General features: G+C 38.4%; 1 protein-coding gene across 11 annotated transcripts in view; it reads right to left on the bottom strand.

Moving 5' to 3' along the window:
* The window catches only part of LOC144032020 (ryanodine receptor 3-like), a 99,899-nt gene that overhangs the window by 8,858 nt on the left and 70,889 nt on the right, over positions 1-20,152 (bottom strand). For 2 of the 11 annotated variants that reach the window (XM_077539624.1, XM_077539632.1), the window contains 31 exons: positions 19,442-19,565; positions 19,255-19,370; positions 19,106-19,173; positions 18,920-19,041; positions 18,719-18,768; positions 17,177-17,237; positions 16,246-16,484; positions 15,192-15,273; positions 14,922-15,052; positions 14,511-14,834; positions 13,145-13,385; positions 12,993-13,080; positions 12,794-12,886; positions 11,779-11,793; positions 9,768-9,938; positions 9,629-9,688; positions 9,415-9,549; positions 7,874-7,986; positions 7,157-7,256; positions 4,348-4,457; positions 4,205-4,256; positions 4,083-4,133; positions 3,909-4,008; positions 3,761-3,840; positions 3,616-3,692; positions 3,445-3,518; positions 2,140-2,157; positions 912-992; positions 732-820; positions 527-655; positions 323-427 (listed from right to left, as the gene is read on the bottom strand). In XM_077539624.1, the coding sequence (XP_077395750.1) occupies positions 323-427; positions 527-655; positions 732-820; positions 912-992; positions 2,140-2,157; positions 3,445-3,518; positions 3,616-3,692; positions 3,761-3,840; positions 3,909-4,008; positions 4,083-4,133; positions 4,205-4,256; positions 4,348-4,457; positions 7,157-7,256; positions 7,874-7,986; positions 9,415-9,549; positions 9,629-9,688; positions 9,768-9,938; positions 11,779-11,793; positions 12,794-12,886; positions 12,993-13,080; positions 13,145-13,385; positions 14,511-14,834; positions 14,922-15,052; positions 15,192-15,273; positions 16,246-16,484; positions 17,177-17,237; positions 18,719-18,768; positions 18,920-19,041; positions 19,106-19,173; positions 19,255-19,370; positions 19,442-19,565 (3,299 nt within the window). Of the gene's footprint in view, positions 1-322; positions 428-526; positions 656-731; positions 821-911; positions 993-2,139; positions 2,158-3,444; positions 3,519-3,615; positions 3,693-3,760; positions 3,841-3,908; positions 4,009-4,082; positions 4,134-4,204; positions 4,257-4,347; positions 4,458-6,007; positions 6,105-7,156; positions 7,257-7,873; positions 7,987-9,414; positions 9,550-9,628; positions 9,689-9,767; positions 9,939-11,778; positions 11,794-12,793; positions 12,887-12,992; positions 13,081-13,144; positions 13,386-14,510; positions 14,835-14,921; positions 15,053-15,191; positions 15,274-16,245; positions 16,485-17,176; positions 17,238-18,718; positions 18,769-18,919; positions 19,042-19,105; positions 19,174-19,254; positions 19,371-19,441; positions 19,566-20,152 lie in introns of all 11 variants that reach the window. The other 9 variants (XM_077539627.1, XM_077539633.1, XM_077539630.1 and 6 more) reach the window with 7 other exon arrangements.

The raw sequence follows: 20,152 nt of genomic DNA, 5'->3' as shown, positions 1-20,152 counted from the left end.
TCATTAATTCATTTGAATGATATGGTATTTAAAAAAATCAAAATAAATCTGTAAAAAAAAAAAAAAAAAAAAAAAAAAAAGTACAGTATATTAATTTTTACTCAACCCCAAAACCGCAGGTTGCAGACCCCTGGCATATGCCAATGACAATTTACTGCAATCTATGTTGTTGCCCAGTATGTATTTTATCAAGTTTGGGTCTCAGCAAGGAAGTACATTTCCAGTTTGGGGGATGAGCTGAAAAAAAATATTACCACCCTGATTGAGTGTCTTACGATAACATCAGAAACTCTTCTGTCAAATATCGATCAAAATGTCATACCTGGGATAACTTCATCTGCATATTTGCAAAAACATGCAGGAAGCCCACAACTGCATCCCACAGTCTGCTATGAGCCAGACTCTGTTGGTTGCCGATACACGGACCCTAAAGCACACAGCGCAGCTCTCAGGTTATAAATTAACAACTTGCACTCGGATTGATCAAAACTGAACTGTTATGTTGCAGTGTGTCGTGATATCGCACCTGTATGTACTCTGTTAATGAGTTGAAGACCTGCTTAGCAACTGCCAGCGCTCTGGAGAAGTTCCTCTGACCCGCCTCGTCAATGATATCCTTTCCGGAGTAGTACCAGTAGAAATCACTGATGGATTCCTATCGTCGAGAAACAGAAGACAATTTAAAATGTGTTGTATGTAATTAAGGAAGAGCTCATAGGATAAGATCACACCTGAAGTCTGAGCAAGTAGTCCACAGTACTAATAATAATGTTAACTGTAGTTGTGTTTCCTGTCTGTGTCCTTAGAAAGTTCTGGAAATCTGAAGATAATTAATTAACGGACCAGATTAAGCATTTAATTTTCATAATTGTGATAACGTGTTATCGTTTGGTCTAAGCGTGTGATCATACCGTTGTTGTGTCCCTCACACAGAAGCTGCAGAAACCTAAAAAGATCCTTAGTGAACTCGTCATTCTGCAGCACTTTGGAACCTGCAAAGACAAGAAATCAAATGAACGGTTTGTTTCAGCGGGAAAGCAGAAAGAGAACGTTCCTCTTTGTTAACACAGGCAATGATGGTAGAATTGATTTTGCGTATTTATAAAGCTGCTTTCTAGTTGCATATACAGTAAACCCTCCTTCATCATGGGTTTCGGGTTTGAGATCCCACGACTTTTTCTTCTTCTTTTACGTTTATAATTCGATTTTGTTCTTTTATTTGGGGGGCAATTCCACTGTCGACCACTAGATGGTGGCACACTATTTAGCCATGCACTGTAAATTTGACTCAAGACAAATGAAGACAGGAAGTACAGTATTTTAGCATACCCTAGTTTTTGCTGAAGATTATTTATGTCAATCCCTTTTCAAATCCTGCTTTTTACGCCTACAGAAAGCAGCAGCTGTCGGTTTATTTATCATGTACATATTTGGGCGTGATTATTGATACATATTATGAGATAAGTTTGTTAGTTTGGATAAAATAGGATGTGTTTACTCTTTAAAAAAAAGTAGAGGGATATGCATACTGTTACACTGTTTATACAAATCATTGTATTATCTATTGCTCTTGTGCCCATTATATGATATGTTTTTAAGTGGGATAAAAACATGGCTAGGGTGCATTTAAAATTTGCATTTCTAAACAAAGCAAATTCCACTGATTGCTGGGGTGGTCCGGAACGTAACCCCCGTGATGGAGGGAGATTACTGTACAGCAAAAATATAATAATAGAAATAAAACTGAGCCGTGTTGTCCAAACACCAGCAAAACCGTTCTGGTTCTTGCAAACAAAGCAACAATTTTACTCTTAAAACACCTTGGTGAGTATAAATCCAAATGAAGGCAAATCAAAACAACTGGCAAGCACTACCTTCTTGTGAAATTAAGAAGGAATTTGGGTCAACTGACCACAGATTGAGCAATATACTATATTGATCTACCATACGTTAAAATGAGCATGCATGCGTTCCATCAGCCCGGGTTAATTCTGTAAATCAGGAAAAGTGCTTGTAATGCATTCAGGGTGCAAAGGGAGGAAAGATCGGAGGAGTATGAACAGAGGAATCAAACGGGGGAGCAATCATGATGTCAGCATTGCATAGGAGAGTAGAGTAGAATCTAAACCGTGTATTTACCCCGCTCACTCACGTTGACTGCGACCGATGACATAAAAAAAATGATCATAGGAACACACAAAAAGCAGACATAAGCAAAGGAGCAAAGACATTGATATTCAATCACAACCACTGGAGAGAATGATCGTACTCCAGATATAAATTATACATACATTGATTTGCAATGTAAGCTTGCAATTGAAGTTTTTAAATACAATCTACTCTCTACAGGCAGGGATTAAAACTGTTACCATCACTTATGCCTGAGTTTATGAAGTGGAAATATGCATCATTACAATTGTAGGTACACATGCACAATCTAATCCATAAAATACTTTTATTGGCTCTGTAAATGTAAGGTAACAAGTTACATTGTTAACAATTGTTCAATTGATTGTGCAAATGAACCTAATGAAGTTATCAGTGACTCGATATACTGTATGCAAAATCTGCAGTCAAATTGATTCATCCCATGTTGAAATATCACAAGTAATTGGTTGGCCGCAGTAAGACAGGACTTGGACATAACATACAGTAACACAGGTTCACCCGTGCCATGACAATATCAACAGGAAACAAAAACATGATATGGAAATGGAATTGTGCATCCTCAGAAGTGCAAAGACGTCAGAGTACCCAGTGATGTGGTCAGCAAGGCAAAGGAATGAGAACTGTACGAGCCTGAGAGTTTTTGAGTAAGCAAACTTTGTTAATAACATTGTTGAATTAATACTTAATGCATACAGTCTCTGATGGTATTAATCAAAACTGAGCATCACCTTTCCCCCCCCCCCTTCTTCCATTAAAACTCATTTGCTCCCAATAACGTATAAATACGTTTTTTTTAAATGTTCTAAGTGTCCCAAAGACGTATTTATACGTTTTTTGTTGTTGTTTTTTTTTTATGCTGGAGCATACAGAAGGCTTTGATGCAGCCTCTCAACTGCAAAGAACGGTTGCAGAAATGGTAGTATTACACAAATGGCCAGCAGGTGGCAGCAGAGCAAAGGAGATCAACCAGGGCCATGTAGAAAAAAAGCTCAATTATTTAGAATTTTAAATAGATTTGTGAAAACTGATGAAACTTAGCTCTCTTCTAATGCTAATTGCTGCAAAACGGAAACAGATAGAAACATACTTTTTTTTTCCTGATGAAAGAAACAAAATATAAGTCCCAGTTTAGTGTGTACAACTCAATGAAAAGTTCTTGCAAATAAAGTAAGATTTTTTTTTTTTTTACCTGAAAATGACAATAAAATTATTGGGGGCTATGATTTTGAAAAAAAAAAAAACTGTAAGATAATTTTGTTGCTGGTAGTTACATACTTGATCCTTCTTCTGTCACCATTCCAAGACCTTCAGCTTTGTTTTGCCTCTCAAATGCATTGAGGTCCAGCACACTAAGAAGGAAAAATTAACCATTATTGCCTCATATGACAGGTTCATATGACTAATTTAAAAAAAAAGGGTGAGCAAAAACATTTGTGTCTTTGTTACCTGCAAGACATCATGAGTCCAGATAAGCTTTTGAAGAAGCCGACATCTCGCTTCTCTTTCAGGTAGTCCAACATTTTCTGCACAAAACAAGGAAGTTATGTGGGTTATGCCAATGAAATCGACTCTAGCTCTGGGCGGCCATTACCTGCTGGACCAGAATGTTCCCCCCGTTGAGAATGGAGATACCCAGTTTCAGGGTGAAGGTTACCATAGCATCCAGTCGACCTAATGACCTCACAGTGTAAATCGTTCTATGTAGTAAATGTGGTGAGTTTGTGAGGGTGGACGGGTACCTTTACTAGCAGCAATCATTTGGAGCACCATCTCTGCGGCCCCGCGGTCGTGCAGCCGGGCCTGCTGGTACAACATTTTTTGCTTCTCCATTTCCTTCTCCTGAAAGACAACACATGCAACATACAATGTGGAATAAAGAAAAAGAAAGACCACCGCCTTTGCTTCAATCGTACCTCAAACGTTTTCTCTTTCTCGTCATTTTCCTCTTCACCTTCAGCACAACTCTGAGAGGGAAACATGATGTAAGACCGGCACATTTTCGCACCCGTGGACGTCATTTGAGACAATAACGTACCTTTGCCATCATATCTGCGTACGCGATATATAAAGGATCATCTTCCAAAGAGCTAAAAAACAAAAACAAAATAACAAATATTGCATGGTTAAAGTATACACAGTCACATATCGTGTGCCATCTTTACGCGTATGTGCGGTCACCTGCACTCTGTAAGAGCATTGTGGCTGAAATGCAGAATGAGCTGGTGAAGAGGATCGGGCTGCTTTCTGACTTCCTCCTCTTCCTCCTCCTCCACTTTATGTTGTATTTTCTGGACAAGTCATAGCCTCTCGTTAGCAGTTGATAATATGGCAGTGCCTGATTATAGCTTTTATCATCGACAAAGTACAGTATTAGGGCATATCCTGGAAGCGTCAAGCACAAGCAAGGATGAACATGCTAACACACACAAGCAGAGGTGACATGCAGCAGCTTTGTAAAAGAATGTCAATAAGCATGTATCTCTAAAAGACCACCTTACAACCCCACAAAAATGTTTTTGACAATAATATGTTCTAGGCAGCCCCACTGGTCTAAATACGGTATTTTGTTTAATATTTCGTTAGAGGAATATGAGTTAAATGTAGGGTCTTCCATTTTCACTCAGGAAAATGCACTTTATAAATACAGGATGTATAGCCATGAATTCCTTCTCAATCAACACCTCTGGGCTTCTGTTAATGTGGGGTGGTGATTTTTTCCTAACACCCCCCCAAGTTTGGGGGCGGGGGCGTGTCACTCACTGTCGCCAGACGGGGCGTTTTGTCGGCTGCATGACGTCACTCCCGCGGCAACTTGACAGCACGCACGGATTTTTGTTTCTCACTCACTCACTCACTCACTCACTCACTCTCTCACTCACTCACTCACACACACAAGCTTGAGTGAGTGAAAAAAAAATCCGTCGTGCTGTCAAGTTGCCGCGGGAGTGATGTCATACAGCCGACAAATTCGCCCGACCCCGTCTGGCGACAGTGAGTGACACGCCCCCTGCTCTGCAATTGGCTGGAGGGTTAAACTGTCTGCCCACAAAATTGTCCTACTGTTGACAAAACAAACACAAAATGGCAAAATACAGGCTGGGGGAGTGGGGGTTTAGGAAAAAAATCACCACCACACATTAACAGAAGCCCAGAGGTGTTGATTGAGAAGGAATTCGTGGCTATATACATCCTGTATTTATAAAGAGCATTTTCCTGAGTGAAAACGGAAGACATTGCCTTTAAGCAGCAAAATCCAGCCATTTTTATCCATCTCAGGGGGCGGCCATTTTGCCACTTGCTGTCGATTGAAGTAACAACCAATCACAGCTGAGCTTCAGAAAACAGTTGAGCTGTGATTGGTCGTCTGCAGTCGACAGCAAGTGGCAAAATGGCCGCCCCCTGAGATGGATTCAAACGGCTGGATTTTGTTTCGTAGCTCATATTCCACAAATGTAATATTAATCCGAATGTCATGTTTAGACGAGTGAGGTCACATATAACATATTGTCAAGAAATGTTTCACTTTAAACAATTCTATGGACATCCACTGATTTATTCAGGACCACAAACTACTCGGAAGAAATTTGCTATTTTCCAACTATTGAGCATGACAGCAAAAGTCAAACTGGATGAAGCGCTGCAGTTGTACGAGATGACAATTGAGTGATATCGCTCTGACATCGGCGGTGATGTCATGCTTGCTACGCAAATGGCTGATGAGTCGGAAAAACACCTTCAAGCGTATACAACACTGACACAGATACAACAAGAAGCAGCCTCCCCAGGGCACATGGCCACCATCACGAATGAAGGCACCGTTTATACTTTCAGTACTTACTGCAAGATCCTGTACTAGCTTCTCTTCAAAAGAGTACTCCTCTGTTTCTATCCATATTCTCTGATAGGCCAGGAGGAAGAGGTTAATAGAGCGATGCCTAGGGAGGGGGTAAGAGGAAATTCGCCTGGGTTAGATCAAAGCAGAGGAGAGGAGGGAAGCAGGCCCTTCAGAAGAGGTTTGGAATTGTTAGTTTGGGGTATACTGGTACAGTTTGCTGGTCATAAATACTGTTTCAATGACTTGTCACGTATGGAAGTAAAGACAAAATGCTTAAGAGATGCTTTCAGAGGCAGCATGGCTGGACAAGTGGTTCGCATATCTGAGCTATAGAAAATTGATGAATTGATGCGTTCAGAGGAAGCCCGGAGGATCACATACTGTATAGGGATGTCACGATAAGGGCAATATCGTGATATTGTGATATTAAAACTGCCACAATATCGTCGTCGTCATGTTTACAATATTTAAAGGGAACACATCTGTTAAAAAAAGTCAGGTTGATTTCCATTTGTGCAGGTCTAGCACCCTCTAGTGGCTAGTTTATTAGTGCAATTTAATTTTCAATAGGCATGTTTTGTCCTTCTATGTTTGAAATCTACGCTAATTGTCAGATGAAGGGGAGCCTAATTTGCTTGTGAAGCGATCAATGTGTGCTTGCATTACCAAGTAAATGCCTCAATATTGTTATTAGAGATTGTAGGTGGTTTATTGCATTGCTGTTATGCACAAAAGCAAAATATTGTACTTTTTTTTTTAGGTATGAGCTCTCTTTTTTTTACAATATTGTGATCTTTTTTAAATATCGCCAACGCCCCCACAATATCGTGATAATTATCGTATCGTGACCTTCATATCGTGATAGTATCGTATCGTGATGTTTGGATATCGTTACATCCCTAATACTGTATGCCACAAATTGGTCACTAGTGGAAAGTCAGAAAAAAAAAAATCGACCACAAAAACTGCTGTCTATGATTCAACCTGGCAAATCAGCTCTACTTTCCATCTTATAAACCAACAGACAGACCAGTGGTGAAACCAGCAGGGATCATTTGAATGAACGGAAGTTAAGGTTTGTGCCTGGAGGGAAGCGAGAGGTGCGCGTGGTGTCAACATCATCATCATCGGCACGGGTCAATGCTACGTTACCGTCAGCATGGAGAGCAGACCGTCATAGTCTGAGTTCTCATGCATTTTCTCCAGCCAAATATGTTGGTAGGTATTCAGGAAGTAATTATTGTTTTTGTCCCTGAGGGAGGCAAGTACAATACAGCGTGACATTGAGGACGCAACAAAGATTGAGTTTGCATTATCCTTCGCACGCGGGAAGCTAGTATTCGGGAACGGAAGCCTGTCTGCATTGGAAGCAGAGTTTAATAAATGTTTGCTATGCCGGGACATATTTCAGTGTCAACAACCGGGAATGAATGTGACATTCTGCCTGCCGGGCGAGCAGGTTGCCGCAACTGAGCACGTATTGAAGGCGGCCGCCCTCCCTCTCGGGCCCCGTAATTGTTTTCCTCCTACTGTAGCTTGCTTCCTGTAATTGAGTTACAGACCAGCAGGGCATGAAATTGCTAGTGTCCCTTTTTGTATTCCTTGAAAACATCTGCGGGCCAGACATTTTTCCTACAAACATAGAGAGGGAGCTTGTGCATTAATGCATGTTCAAAATCCAAAAAAGTGAGAAACGGAGGTTGTGAGTCAGAGAAAAGAGGCAAACAGCAGTTGGTGATGCTGCAGATGCTGTCAGAATCTTGAAGTTGATCAGTAATTTATAACAAATTGATAATGGCGTGTGTTTCTAACATTATTTGGTGCATATAAAACCCCTGCGAGTACTGCAGATGCTTTTTCACCCAATACCTCGGCAGGTTATAGAGCGGAGCCATCCGGAAACATGCAACGACTGCTCTTTTCCGCTGCTTGGACAACAACTTCTGCCAGACACATTTCTTGGATCTCAGCGGTTGCTCCACCTAGCAGGAGGAAGAAAACAGTGCATTCAGTCATATATGCATTACCACAAGAGTTAGAAGGCAGACGGATACACTGTAGCCACTATATGGTTATGGACTGTGGTGTTTTAGGGGTGTCAGGTGATTAAAATATTCAATTGGAATTAATCGCATGATTTTAATAGTTAACTAACAGTCAATCGCAAATTTTATATCTGTTCTCAATGTACACTAACGTACAATAAAATACTTTTTCCAAGTTTTCATACTCTTGTTAACATAAAACTGGAAGAAAACTCATTTAAGTTTAACTAATAGAAATATAGCTGCATATTTTACTCATGGATACCGTAATTTCATTTCAAGTTTAAATTAAAAAGATGTACTGTACTGTAAAATAAATTAGTGTGATATTGATTTGTGTTGAGGTAATTTTTCTGCCACTAGATGGCATAATTGCATTTGTTAGACGGCGACAGCTCAGTGCATTTTTTTTTCATATTAAGAGCCATCTAATTTTTAACATGGAGTAACTTGTGAAATTCAGCACATTTTTTAAAAATTATAAAATACAACTTGACCCCAGTCTCCACAAAACGTGTATTAATATTACATTTATTACTGCTAAAGTTTGACGTGGACATGTCTGCTGCGTTGTGACTGGAACTCCCCTAGTACAGGCTTTCCATGTAAGTGGTGGTCATTAACTCATTTGCTCCCAATAACGTGTAAATACGTTTTTTGTGTCCCAAAGACGTATTTATAGGTTTTTTTGTTTGTTTTTTATGCTAGAGCATACAGAAGGCTTTGATGCAGCCTCTCAACTGCAAAGAACGGTTGCAGAAATGGTAGTTATTACACAACCGGCCAGCAGGTGGTCAACCAGGGCTATCTAGAAAAAAAGCTAAATTACTTTGAATTTTAAATAGATTTGTGAAAACTGATGAAACTTAGCTCTCTTCTAATTCTAATTGCTGCAGAACGGAAACATAGAAACATACCTTTTTTTTTTTTTTCCTGAGGAAAGAAGATACTTTAATCTTTCTTTTGATAAATTCCATGCTTTTATAGCAATAGAACACAATATTCTGTGGGCCTTGCAAAATCAGTCAAAATTCACTAAAACAGCTTGGAGCGAACGGGATTGCTTCTGTGAAAATGGCGGCGAGTGAATGAGTTAAAGGAACTTTAAATTAACTCAAAATTAACGCACTAATTTTAACACCATGTATCCCCTGATTTATTGTTTATTCTTCTCATACCACAAATCGATTGGTGAAGAACCTTCCTGAGGTACACTACGTTACAACTGCAGCGCTCTCACACCGATAGTCCTCCAAATTCAAACTTGAATTAAACTAAAGTATTTTGTTGATGGTCGCAGACCACAATACAAACTGCAGCACTTCACGCACAGCTGTTTGCATTTGATCAATGCAAATGTTCTACCTGTTCCAGGTTAAAAACGGCAGCAGAGATCCTCTGGATCCGGTCCACCACCCTGTCAGGATCAGGGGGGCCCTCGCCTCGTATCATTATATCTTTGTAAAGGTTTAACTGCCACCTCACAGCGGGGTCTTCCGACTGGGAGCAAGTTCCCAAACAACATGTCAGGTAGAGAAAATGAACATCTTGCAGGGTGTATCTGTTGTATGCACCATACCTTTTCTCTGAGGTGAAGATTTTGCCGAATGTGATCTTTGACCTCGTCATCCGTGTCTCTCTGTAAAACCAAATGTTCCCCAGCTCGGTCACAAAATTTGACGTTTTATCAAAGTGGAAGGAGCGGAGTTGAGTCTGACCAGCATATAGCGTGTCTTGGCTAAGGAGATGAGCTCCTGGTCCCCTGGGGTGCACATGTTGAGGCCGATTGGAAGCATCTTCTTGAGGGCAGCCACGATCAGTGACGTCTGGATGGAGTAGAACTCGCCGCGCCTTTTCTTGTGTTTCCTCTCCTGGTCTTGTCCCCCAGACTGAAAAATACAATATTCAATACACCTTACAAAATCAACATTGAAAGAGAAATGTTTTTCTAAATGCACCTAAGTAACTGTTTTCCCTGTACGCTAACAGTCCAAATCCAATCTTTAAATTTCATAGTATTCTGGAGCTGGATCAAAATGATATTTTTTTAAAACAATGCTGTTTTTTCCATCCCTAGCTGAATTGAAGGAGCAGGCTCTGTAAAAACAAAGCATACTTGTACATACACACGTGGACAAAATTCTGATGTACGAAAAACCCAAAGTGGTCACAGAAATACTGTAACGTGAATCAGACAAAAGTAATAGCAAACTGTGAAAAGTAGCCAATGAAAGTCAGACATCGCTTTGAGTTGTGGTTCAACAGAATTATTTTAAAAACAAACTCATGAAACAGGCCTGGACATGCCCTGATTCCCTTAAAGGGATACTTCACTTATTTAGCCCATTATAGCAATAAAAGGTTTTGTCGATAATTAATTCGATACTTTCATTATTTTCCACGTACAAATAGTACCTTTAAAAACACATTCTGCAACTTGCTGTCAACGGAAAATGACATCACAAGGGCTCAGGTAACCAATCACAGCTCACCTGTTTTCTAGGTTTGGTCATGTGACACTCACAAGCTGAGCTGTGATTGGTTACCTGAGTTCTTGTGACGTCATTTTCAATCGACAGCGAGTTGCAGAATGTGTTTTTAAAGGTACTAATTGTACATGAAAAATAATGAATATAGGCAAAATATTAATGTTTGACTGACAAAAATGGCTAAATAAGTAAAGTATCACTTTAATATTTATAATATTAATTATACAGGCTGCCTGTTTGAAGTTTGAAGACACCTGTGGTGCTAATTAGTGGACAAACCTGGACTGTCACTAAAATCAAAGTATTTTCAATATTTTCGAGGAGTACCATCAGTTTTGTCCTGGCTGTTTTTGAGTCTATTCGGTTGAATGAGATTATTATTGTTATTATTATTATTATTATTAGGGATGGGCGAGTACCGATACCAGGTATCGGTATCGAGCCGATACCAGCTTTTTTTCAAGTACTCGAGTACTCGTGACGCAGACGAGTACAAGCAACCGATGGCAGAGGGGGAAGATGTTAAGTGAGTCCTCCTTGCCGCAGTTTTTCACCAAAACTTCACCGGTTTGGAAATACTTCAAAATTATGAATCTTAAACTAAAAGAGCATTTTTGTGTTTTATTTTGAGCGTTAAGACTATTGAAGAGTGACTGTGCTGTTTTTTTTGGGGGGTCAAAATTAAAGGAAATATATTTGTTTAAAAATATCTTTTAGTGATTTTTTTTATTTGTCAAAATGTACTACTGGTATCGGCAGTTGATGTCAGTATTGGTGAGCACTGAGGGTCTGAGTATCGGTATTGGTCTGAAAAAAAGTGTTATCGAACATCCCTAATTATCATTATTATTATTATTATTATTATTATTAACCAACAATTTTGTCCACGTGTATAATCACAGTGACATAGACATACACACGCGCACACATAATACATATAACCACAATTATACACACTTGAGGCAACTATGCCCAAATACAGTACGCCGCAATCTATCAAACAAAAGCACATCTGGCTACAAAGAGTCTGGACATCATTATTTCACCCTCAAAGACAATACAAAACACAGAAATTCACCATGTGACACACATTTATGAAAGCAGCAGAAGACAAATAAATAACGGACATAATAACAAGACTTCACCATAAATTACAAAGCACGGAGGCACAATGCGCTATTGGCTTTTTCGCTTCATGAGCCAATAAGCTGTCCTGTAAACATGCGCTGCTTCACTCTACCTTTTCCTTAAAGGACTGTGTGAGACAGAGAGAGAGACAGGAAGAGAGAAAGACAGGCAGATAGCGGATAAGGGTGAGCGTTAATGGAGGCACACATTCACCACTTGTGTGCAATGACAAATATACAGGAATATTTGCTTCTGATGGATGAGGGTTAGATGCATAGAAAAGCACGCACACATTTACACACTCTTAGAACAACCTTGTTACTATAACTTTTTTTTTTTCTGTTTGATTCATAAGCTTTTTGAAGAAATGTGGTTTAGCTGGTATGAAAATAGGAATATTTCCACATGTACAAATGCATAGACAACTCATAATATTGGCCTAATCCACTGTGGAGCCTTTACGGTGTAAAAGGCAAACATTTTCACTTTGCTTAGACTTGGACTTAACAGAAATAACAGATTCATCAATACACGATAGAAACCAGTACTCAATGGGTAGAAAATGACACAGGCAGTGAAACAAAACATAGTAAAGCATTATGGATGAAAGTCAATAAATTAGTGTGGAAAATGTAGTTAATTTCAGTTGTTCAATCCAAAAAACTGAAAATTATTACAGTATACAGAATAACTTCACACAGAGTAAAATTTGACATGAATTTATTTTTTTAATAATTGTGGCGATTGATTTTGTGATCAGAGCTAATGAAAACCCGTCTCAAGAAATTACAATAGAAACAAGATAACTCTTTTTGAAAATATTTTTGAATATAGAAATTAGGTAGTAAAGTGTTTTCCTCTGTTTTTAGTGGCTCTGTATAAGATTTCATTTTCAATTTTTGAATTGAACAACTTAACTAAATTTACTATTTTACTAGTCTGCCATATTCTAATTGATTGAGCTGCATCTGTACATGACTATGGTAAATGACTTATTTTTTTATTTTTGTTTTTATTCCAACTGCTGACCTAGCTAGTGTCTCATTTATTGCAATATATAATCCTATCCTATATAATCCTATGTTATATATATTGTATATATAAAGTGTACCGGATAAGTAACAAACCTTTGACATCTTAGTTTTATTGTCTCCAGTCAAGAAGGAAAGGTTGTTGATTTCATTCTGGACCACAAAGTTCTGCTCCTCTCGTTTGAAATTCTGTAAAAAAAATCATCAATCAATCAAAGAATAATAATAATAATAATAATAATAATAATAAAAAGATGAATAAATACATAAATTTATGTCCAATCTGCAATCTTACATGTGATTTGCACCAGAGAATAAAAATTTCCGCAACCATCTTGAAGAGCTCATTTGAGTCAGCATCTGGTTCCTTCAGCCATCTGGACCTGCAGCAGAGGGACATTTGACTCCGACCTTGTCCACCTGAAGAGCGCCATCATCCTAGCTAACCTGTTGTTGTCGACATAGCGTATGAGCATGGGGTAAAAGGCATAAAGGTCCCTGCAGAGCACAGCAAACTCATCCAGGATGAGCAATTCGGCCTCCTGTGTGTCTCCCCTGCTGTCTGCCTTCAAAAGCTCCTCCTCGGCCACCACCTTCACCGTCTTCTTCTTCAGCTTCTCCAGCGTGGGCAGGAAGTGACTCTTGAGCAGGGCAGTGCGAGCTTTGCTGATGATGGGCTGCACGTACACTGGAAATGCAAAAAGGGGAAAAAAGAGGATGGATTTAATCCAATCCACTTTATTTCTATAGCGCATTTTATAAACAAGCTTTTCCAAAGTGCTGCACATTAAAATCCAAGCAATATCATACAAATAAAATCTAGTAAAACCAACTATTAAAAAAAAGAGCCAATATAATACTAAAATACAAAAAGTAAAATAAAAAATACATTTTAAAAACTGTTTTTTTTTTAAAGATTAAAAACAAAAATAAAGCATGTATTGTATTTTATGTATGTCATTATTTCCCTTAGTAAATATGATTTAACCTCATTTGTTCAACAACCACAAGAGGTTGTCTAAAAAATAAATACATAAAAAAATTAATAAAAGATAAATACAAAAAAAAAAGTAAATATGATTTAAACTAATTTGTTCAACAACCATAAGATCTTGTATAAAAAATAAATACATAAAAAAATAAAATGAAAAAAAAAATAAGAAAATAAGCATGTATTGTATTTAAAGTAAAAAAAAAAAGTGTTTTTTTTTGTTAAAGATAAAAACAAAAATAAAGCATGTATTGTATTGTATTTTATGGATGTCATTATTTCCCTTAGTAAATATGATTTAACCTCATTTGTTCAACAACCATAAGATCTTGTCTAAAAAATAAATACATAAAAAATAAATACAAGATAAAACCAAATTAAAAATATATATATATTGTATTTATAGTTCTAATTTATGTCTAATTATTTCTGTTAGAAGATATGATTTAAACTAATTTGTTCAACAATCATAAGAAAATCTTGTATAAAAAATAAAAACATTAAAACAATATTTTAAATTAAAAAAATATTTAAAAAAAAGAAAATAAGCATGTATTGTATTTATAGTTGTGTTTTATGTATTTCATTATTTCCTTTAGTAAATATGATTTAACCTAATTTGCTTAACAGCCATAAGATCTTGTCTAAAAATAATCACCAGATCTTATCTAAAAACAAATTTAAAAAAAGCATATTTTATATTTATAGTTGCATTTTATGTATGCCATTATTTCCTTTAGTAAATATGATTTGTTCAAAAACCATAAGAAGATGTCTATGTTTAGGAAATGAAAGTCATAGGGCTCAATGCAATGTGCCCACCTGCAATCCTTTTCATCCAAGAGGCCTCATCAATGCCCAGGTTGTTGTTAAGGATTTTCAGGATGTTGCCCAGAATGAGGCTGAGGTGCTCAGAGGTGACCGTGGCGCAGCACGTGGTACCGCCACCAGGTGGCTGGTTCTCAGGTCCTCTCTCCCACCAGTAGGACAGGTAGTTACAAAGCATGGGCAAGACCACCTCAATCACATGGGGCATCTCTGTGTAGCGAGCTCCCGATTCGGCCATGTCGTTGATGTCCTTTATGAGTCCGTCGAGCCGGGGCATCCCGGGACACATTTGTTCAACTGAGTCCGGAATGCCAAGGACTAAAGATACCAGTGTGGATTAGACATTAAACGCAACATGGTTCGAAACGGTTCTTATTTAGAATCACAATCAGATTTGGAACTTACTGGCTCGTTCACGGCCACTCTTGGTGGTAAAGACTGAGAAGGGGTTGTACATGTTGAGCATCGGCTCAAGGAAAGCCACCGGCATGGCCCCCGCCAAGGTGGCCAGACACTGGCCGAGAGCTGGCAGCTGTCTGGGGGGACACAGAGAGGATGGCACGGATTTACAATTGCTCAACTCTAGTATTCATTCATTCAGTGCCATTGACGGCTATAGACGTCAAACATATATTTTAACTTGTGTGGCAGTGAATGAGTAAAGTATGGGGATACCTTTCTACATAGATGTTTTTCCCAGTCCCTAGAGCATAGAGACTGGTCAGTATCCGATAGCAGGACACTTGGACATCATCCACTGGAACAAAAAAAAAGAAAATGAGTCAAACGGAATCATTTTATAACAGATGAGTTGTCCTTGATTAACTCATTCTCTCCCAGCCATTTTCACAGAAGCAATCCCGTTCGCTCCCGGCTATTTTACTGGATTTTGACTGATTTTGCAAGGCCCACAGAATATTTTGTTCTATTGCTATAAAACATGGAACCTATCAAAAGAAAGATTGAAGTCTCTTCTTTCATCAGGAAAAAAAGTATATTTCTATCTGTTTCCGTTTTGCAGCAATAAGCATTAGAATATATCTCATGTTAATCAATTTTCACAAATCTATTTAAAATTGTGAGTAATTGAGCTATTTTTCAACATGGCCCTGGTTGATCTCTTATGCTCTGCTGCCACCTGCTGGCTGTTTGTATAATAACTACCATTTCTGCAACCGTTCTTTGCAGTTAAGAGGCTGAATCAAAGCTTTCTGTATGCTCTAGCATAAAAAAAACTAAATAATGTATAAGTACGTCTTTGGGACACTTAGAACATTAAAAAAAAACATATTTACACGTTATTGGGAGCAAATGAGTTAAGGCACTATTATCATGCCCAGCGCAAGTCAAACGTTTACTTTATTTTGCTAGATTAGCGCAGATAGAAGAGGGTGTTTCCGCTGTTATGGAAGGGAATGCAGTCGGCTCCCGGCCAATAGAAGCAGCTCTCTCATTCCATTTAAAATTAGTAGAGCGAGCGGCAAAGTCTACATGGTGGAAGGACTTGTTAGATCATCACATGCTAACTACATTTACAGTAAAAGAAACTACAAGAAGATCTGACGATCGATGCGTCAAAAAAACTATTATCGTTCTCACCCCTACTGTATAATGTAATACAGTTTGGAAGTAACGTTCCCAATAACGTTTCCCACCCTTTTCTCAAAATAAAACGAACATCACATTTTCCGTGCACGTTCTTGATCATGTGTTATCAGTGAGAACTTACAAAGCAGATCTATGCCAAAGTGATGCTGCGTGATGTGTTCGAACAGAGCGGTCAGGATGGGGAGCAGAGCCACCGTGGTGTAGTTGATGTTCTGCGACACGCCTTTCATCTGCGAGCGCGAGTGAGTGAACTTCCCCAGCTTGAGGTTCTCGAACGTCCTCTCCAGATCCTCGGCGGCGTTCTCGAAGAACGTCCTGAGCCCGACCCTCACCAATTCGGAGCCCGACTTCATCACTGTCCTGCAATGAGTGGCAAAAGAGCTTCTTCAACATATTGGGTCATAAATGACTACATAACCCTTGGCATGTAAAGCACAGCAATTCTCAGTAGGAACGTCCACCTCACCACCTCTTGCACAGAAACATGAGTGATTTATTCAATAAATTACGGAAATATATACATTAAATCTAAGGTGACTTTGCTAGTGCAGAGTACAGAATGACTGTAGGCAAAACATTAATATGATTAGTTTGTCTATTTTCAGCATTTCATAATTCATAGCTAAATGAATAACAAAGCCTTGATGTGCCCCAGTAGAAAGGAGAAATGAAAGGCAAGACACAATACGGCCTTCATTACGTGTAAGCTGCATTAACAAGCAGCGCATTGGAAGCCTTGGGCATCGTATGCTGCATGCAAACTTGTTTGCTTAATTAAATGCCAGAGGATGCTCTTTGCTAATGCCAGTGCCTTGCGCAACCACACTCCAGCAAGAAGAACATTTCATGACAAATATATTTTAATGAGGATACAATACGAATGATTTGAAGGCACGAAACGCTGGCAAATCCTTTCAATGTTTTGACAGAGTGCTTTGTTTAGCCTTCAGTAATATCATTCAACGTAGTTATTATTATTATTTTTATTATTATTAATTTATAATGTATTTATTTATTTATTTATTTATTTATTTATTTTTATATAAACCCACCTGGTATCCAGAGTATGTGCCAGGATGTGCAAACAGCTCACCATCGTGGTCGAGTCACTTCCTAGGAGATAGCATGCAGAAGCAATCATGATGAGAATGTACTTGTTATGACACCTTTCCTGAAGTATTTTAAAGCAAAAACAATGTAAATAGCAATTACTTAAAAAAAAAAAAGCATTGCACTAGCTTCAAATTAAATTAAAAAAAATTATATAACTTTTGTGTGCCACAGTAGTAATAGTCCAGTTTAAATGTATGGTTGTACTTAACTTTTCAAATATGATTAATAAATAGTCCTTGTAGGAAATCCCTTGTATAAGGTGTGCCATTAGAAGCAACTCGGGCTATACATAGTTCATCAAGACAATTATGAGAAGCTGTGCATGAAAACATTACAAATGGGAAATGGAAATAAAATGCAATGTTTTTACAAAACTATTGAGAATACAGCATTGTATGTCTTTGGGTAGTGTTGCTTTCCAGTGTTTAAAATGTATTTATTTGTTATTCAGGCAAAAAATAAATAAATAAATAAAAATAAATTAAAAAAAATGTGTTTGAATGAACAAAAAAGTCAAAATACTAAATATTGTACCTTGTACCTACAATTAAATGCAAAAGAAATGGTGTTGTTTTATTCAAAACTAATGCTGTCAAAGTTAGTGTTAACTAATTAATCACAAAAAAATTATCACTAATCATGTATTAACACAGATTAATCACACTATTAATTTTGACCACAGATTATCCCTTAGCTTGACAGTGGATGGTTACGTTAAAGGTAGCACAGGTCGTGCTAGAGCAACAAACATAACTACATGCATTAAAGTAAAGCATTTAATACATTTTTGCATATGACATTCAAAATATTTGTTCATATCAAACTATTGGAGCCACTTTTTTTTTCATTTTAAATTATGCAAGTAATTAACTGATGAGAAAAGAGTTGGATGAGTGTGTGTAGTGGATAAAATTTTTTGAAGACGTCCTCATAAGATTAAATGTCGAAAAAATTAACACCTAAACGGTGCTGTTTAAATTTGTCCTTGCAAAAAATGTTGATAAAAAAAAGCCTTTTTAATTAAGTGATTAACTCTTTCACTCCCAGCCATTTTCACAGAAGCAATCCCATTCGCTCCCGGCTGTTTTACTGGATTTTGACTGATTTTGCAAGGCCCACAGAATATTATGTTCAATTGGCTGCATCGAAACCTTCTGTATGCTCTAGCATAAAAACAAAACAAAAAAAACAACAACAAAAAACCGTATAAATACGTCTTTGGGACACTTAAAACATTAAAAAAAAAACTTATTTACACGTTATTGGGAGCAAATGAGTTAAACGTGATTAATCAAAATTATACGATGTGATTAATCTGATTACAAAAATGTAATCGTTTGACAGCTCTATCGAAACCCTAAATGAATTCTGCAGGTCAAAGCGCTTTAATTTCAGTTAAGGAATATTGATTTGCACAATATACATGCGCACACACAGATATAACAAATGAAGGCATACAGACGGAGAAGGAAGCGCCTTACCAAAGAGAGAGATCCTATGTCTGACAAGAGCTGCCAGTTTACAAAACAAGCTGCTTGTGTGAAAGTTAGAAAAGGGAACAAATTGAGAAAGTTATAACGTGGAAGAAAGACCGTAAATAAAGTTTTTTTTTTGTCATGCAGTGAGTGTTACTGTCACGCTGTGCACGCGGGTGCCGTGTGCATGCAAGGCAATGCGGTGACCTGGTGACCATTTCTTTCTCCTTGTTGGACGCATAGCCGCTGCTGCTCAGGTTCTGGTTGGGTGACGACAGGAAGTAGAGGGAGTGATTCTTGAAGTATTGGTCAATGAGCGGGAGAAGAACCTGGTCACAAATTTACATATATGAGATATTTATGCAACAGTACACGAATGCGTCGCAATCTTACTTTGGCAAAAAACTTGATTTCTTGCTCATGAGGTGACCTGTCCGTTTTGCCACTGGCAGCCATGGCCTCTGGATTAAATGGAAATGAAAATTAGAATGTAATCACTCGTTCTCACTGTTTTAATAGTCACATCTGTTGCGCTGCCATACCGAGGTGAGAGATGAACTCCTGGGCGGAGTCGACATACTTGAGCAGCTTCTTGAGGAACCTGTAAGTGAACCTTTTCTCCATGGACGAGGAATCCTGCTCCAAGTCCCTCAGACCTCTGCGACAAAATGATTACGAAATGTCAAAAAAGCTCCTGAAAGAACTTGAATTGGTCTCATTTGTGTCCACCTGGTGATGCTGTAGCCACTGATTTGTAGGAAGCGGAAGAGTTCCTGAGCCTTCTCTCGATCCCGGGCCTTCTCCTTGGCTGTCAGCGTCTCATAGGGCACTAGCAAAGGGTGCGTACCGCCACCTAAAGATGCACAGTGCCCAATCAGTCATTGGTAGACGAGTGTGCATGCTTAACTCTTTGACTGCCACACGTTCTCTAAAAAAAAAAAAAAAAGACAATTTCGAGCATGGGGGGTGGGGGGAAGAGACAACTAGTTGACGTCAATTAACGTTAATGGCAGTACTCGTTCGGATTTCCTTTAACGTCAATTAACGTTAACGGCAGGGAAAGAGTTAATGTGATGGAGGCGTAAAATGTCTATCGGTGGATCTCATTCAGCGTCATCTATCCTTCCCTCCTTCCTTTCTTTAGTTTTTCCTCTGGTCTCTTGAAATCTCCCTGATCTGTTGGAAATTAGCGGTTTCTAGGGTTGGTGAAAGATTCTGGTTTTGTAAACATGTGGGTGGCAGGTGGTGTCTGGTTGGTGCTGGATTTCACTTTGCTTCATCTTCCTTTGATCTTTCCTCTGGTCTCCTGACCTTCTGAACTTCATGACTCTGGCGAGACTCTGAAGTATCCAGTTAAAGTGAAGAGTATGGGATTTTTATTAGGTTTCAGGTGAATTGAATGACCACAAAATCATACGCGCACACGCACACACGTAGCGC

This window comes from Festucalex cinctus, chromosome 12 (genome assembly GCF_051991245.1).
Source record: "Festucalex cinctus isolate MCC-2025b chromosome 12, RoL_Fcin_1.0, whole genome shotgun sequence".
Classification (NCBI taxonomy): Eukaryota; Metazoa; Chordata; class Actinopteri; order Syngnathiformes; family Syngnathidae; genus Festucalex; species Festucalex cinctus.
The sequence above is the reverse complement of the archived record's forward strand: the minus strand, read 5'-3'. Positions and strand labels throughout refer to the sequence as shown.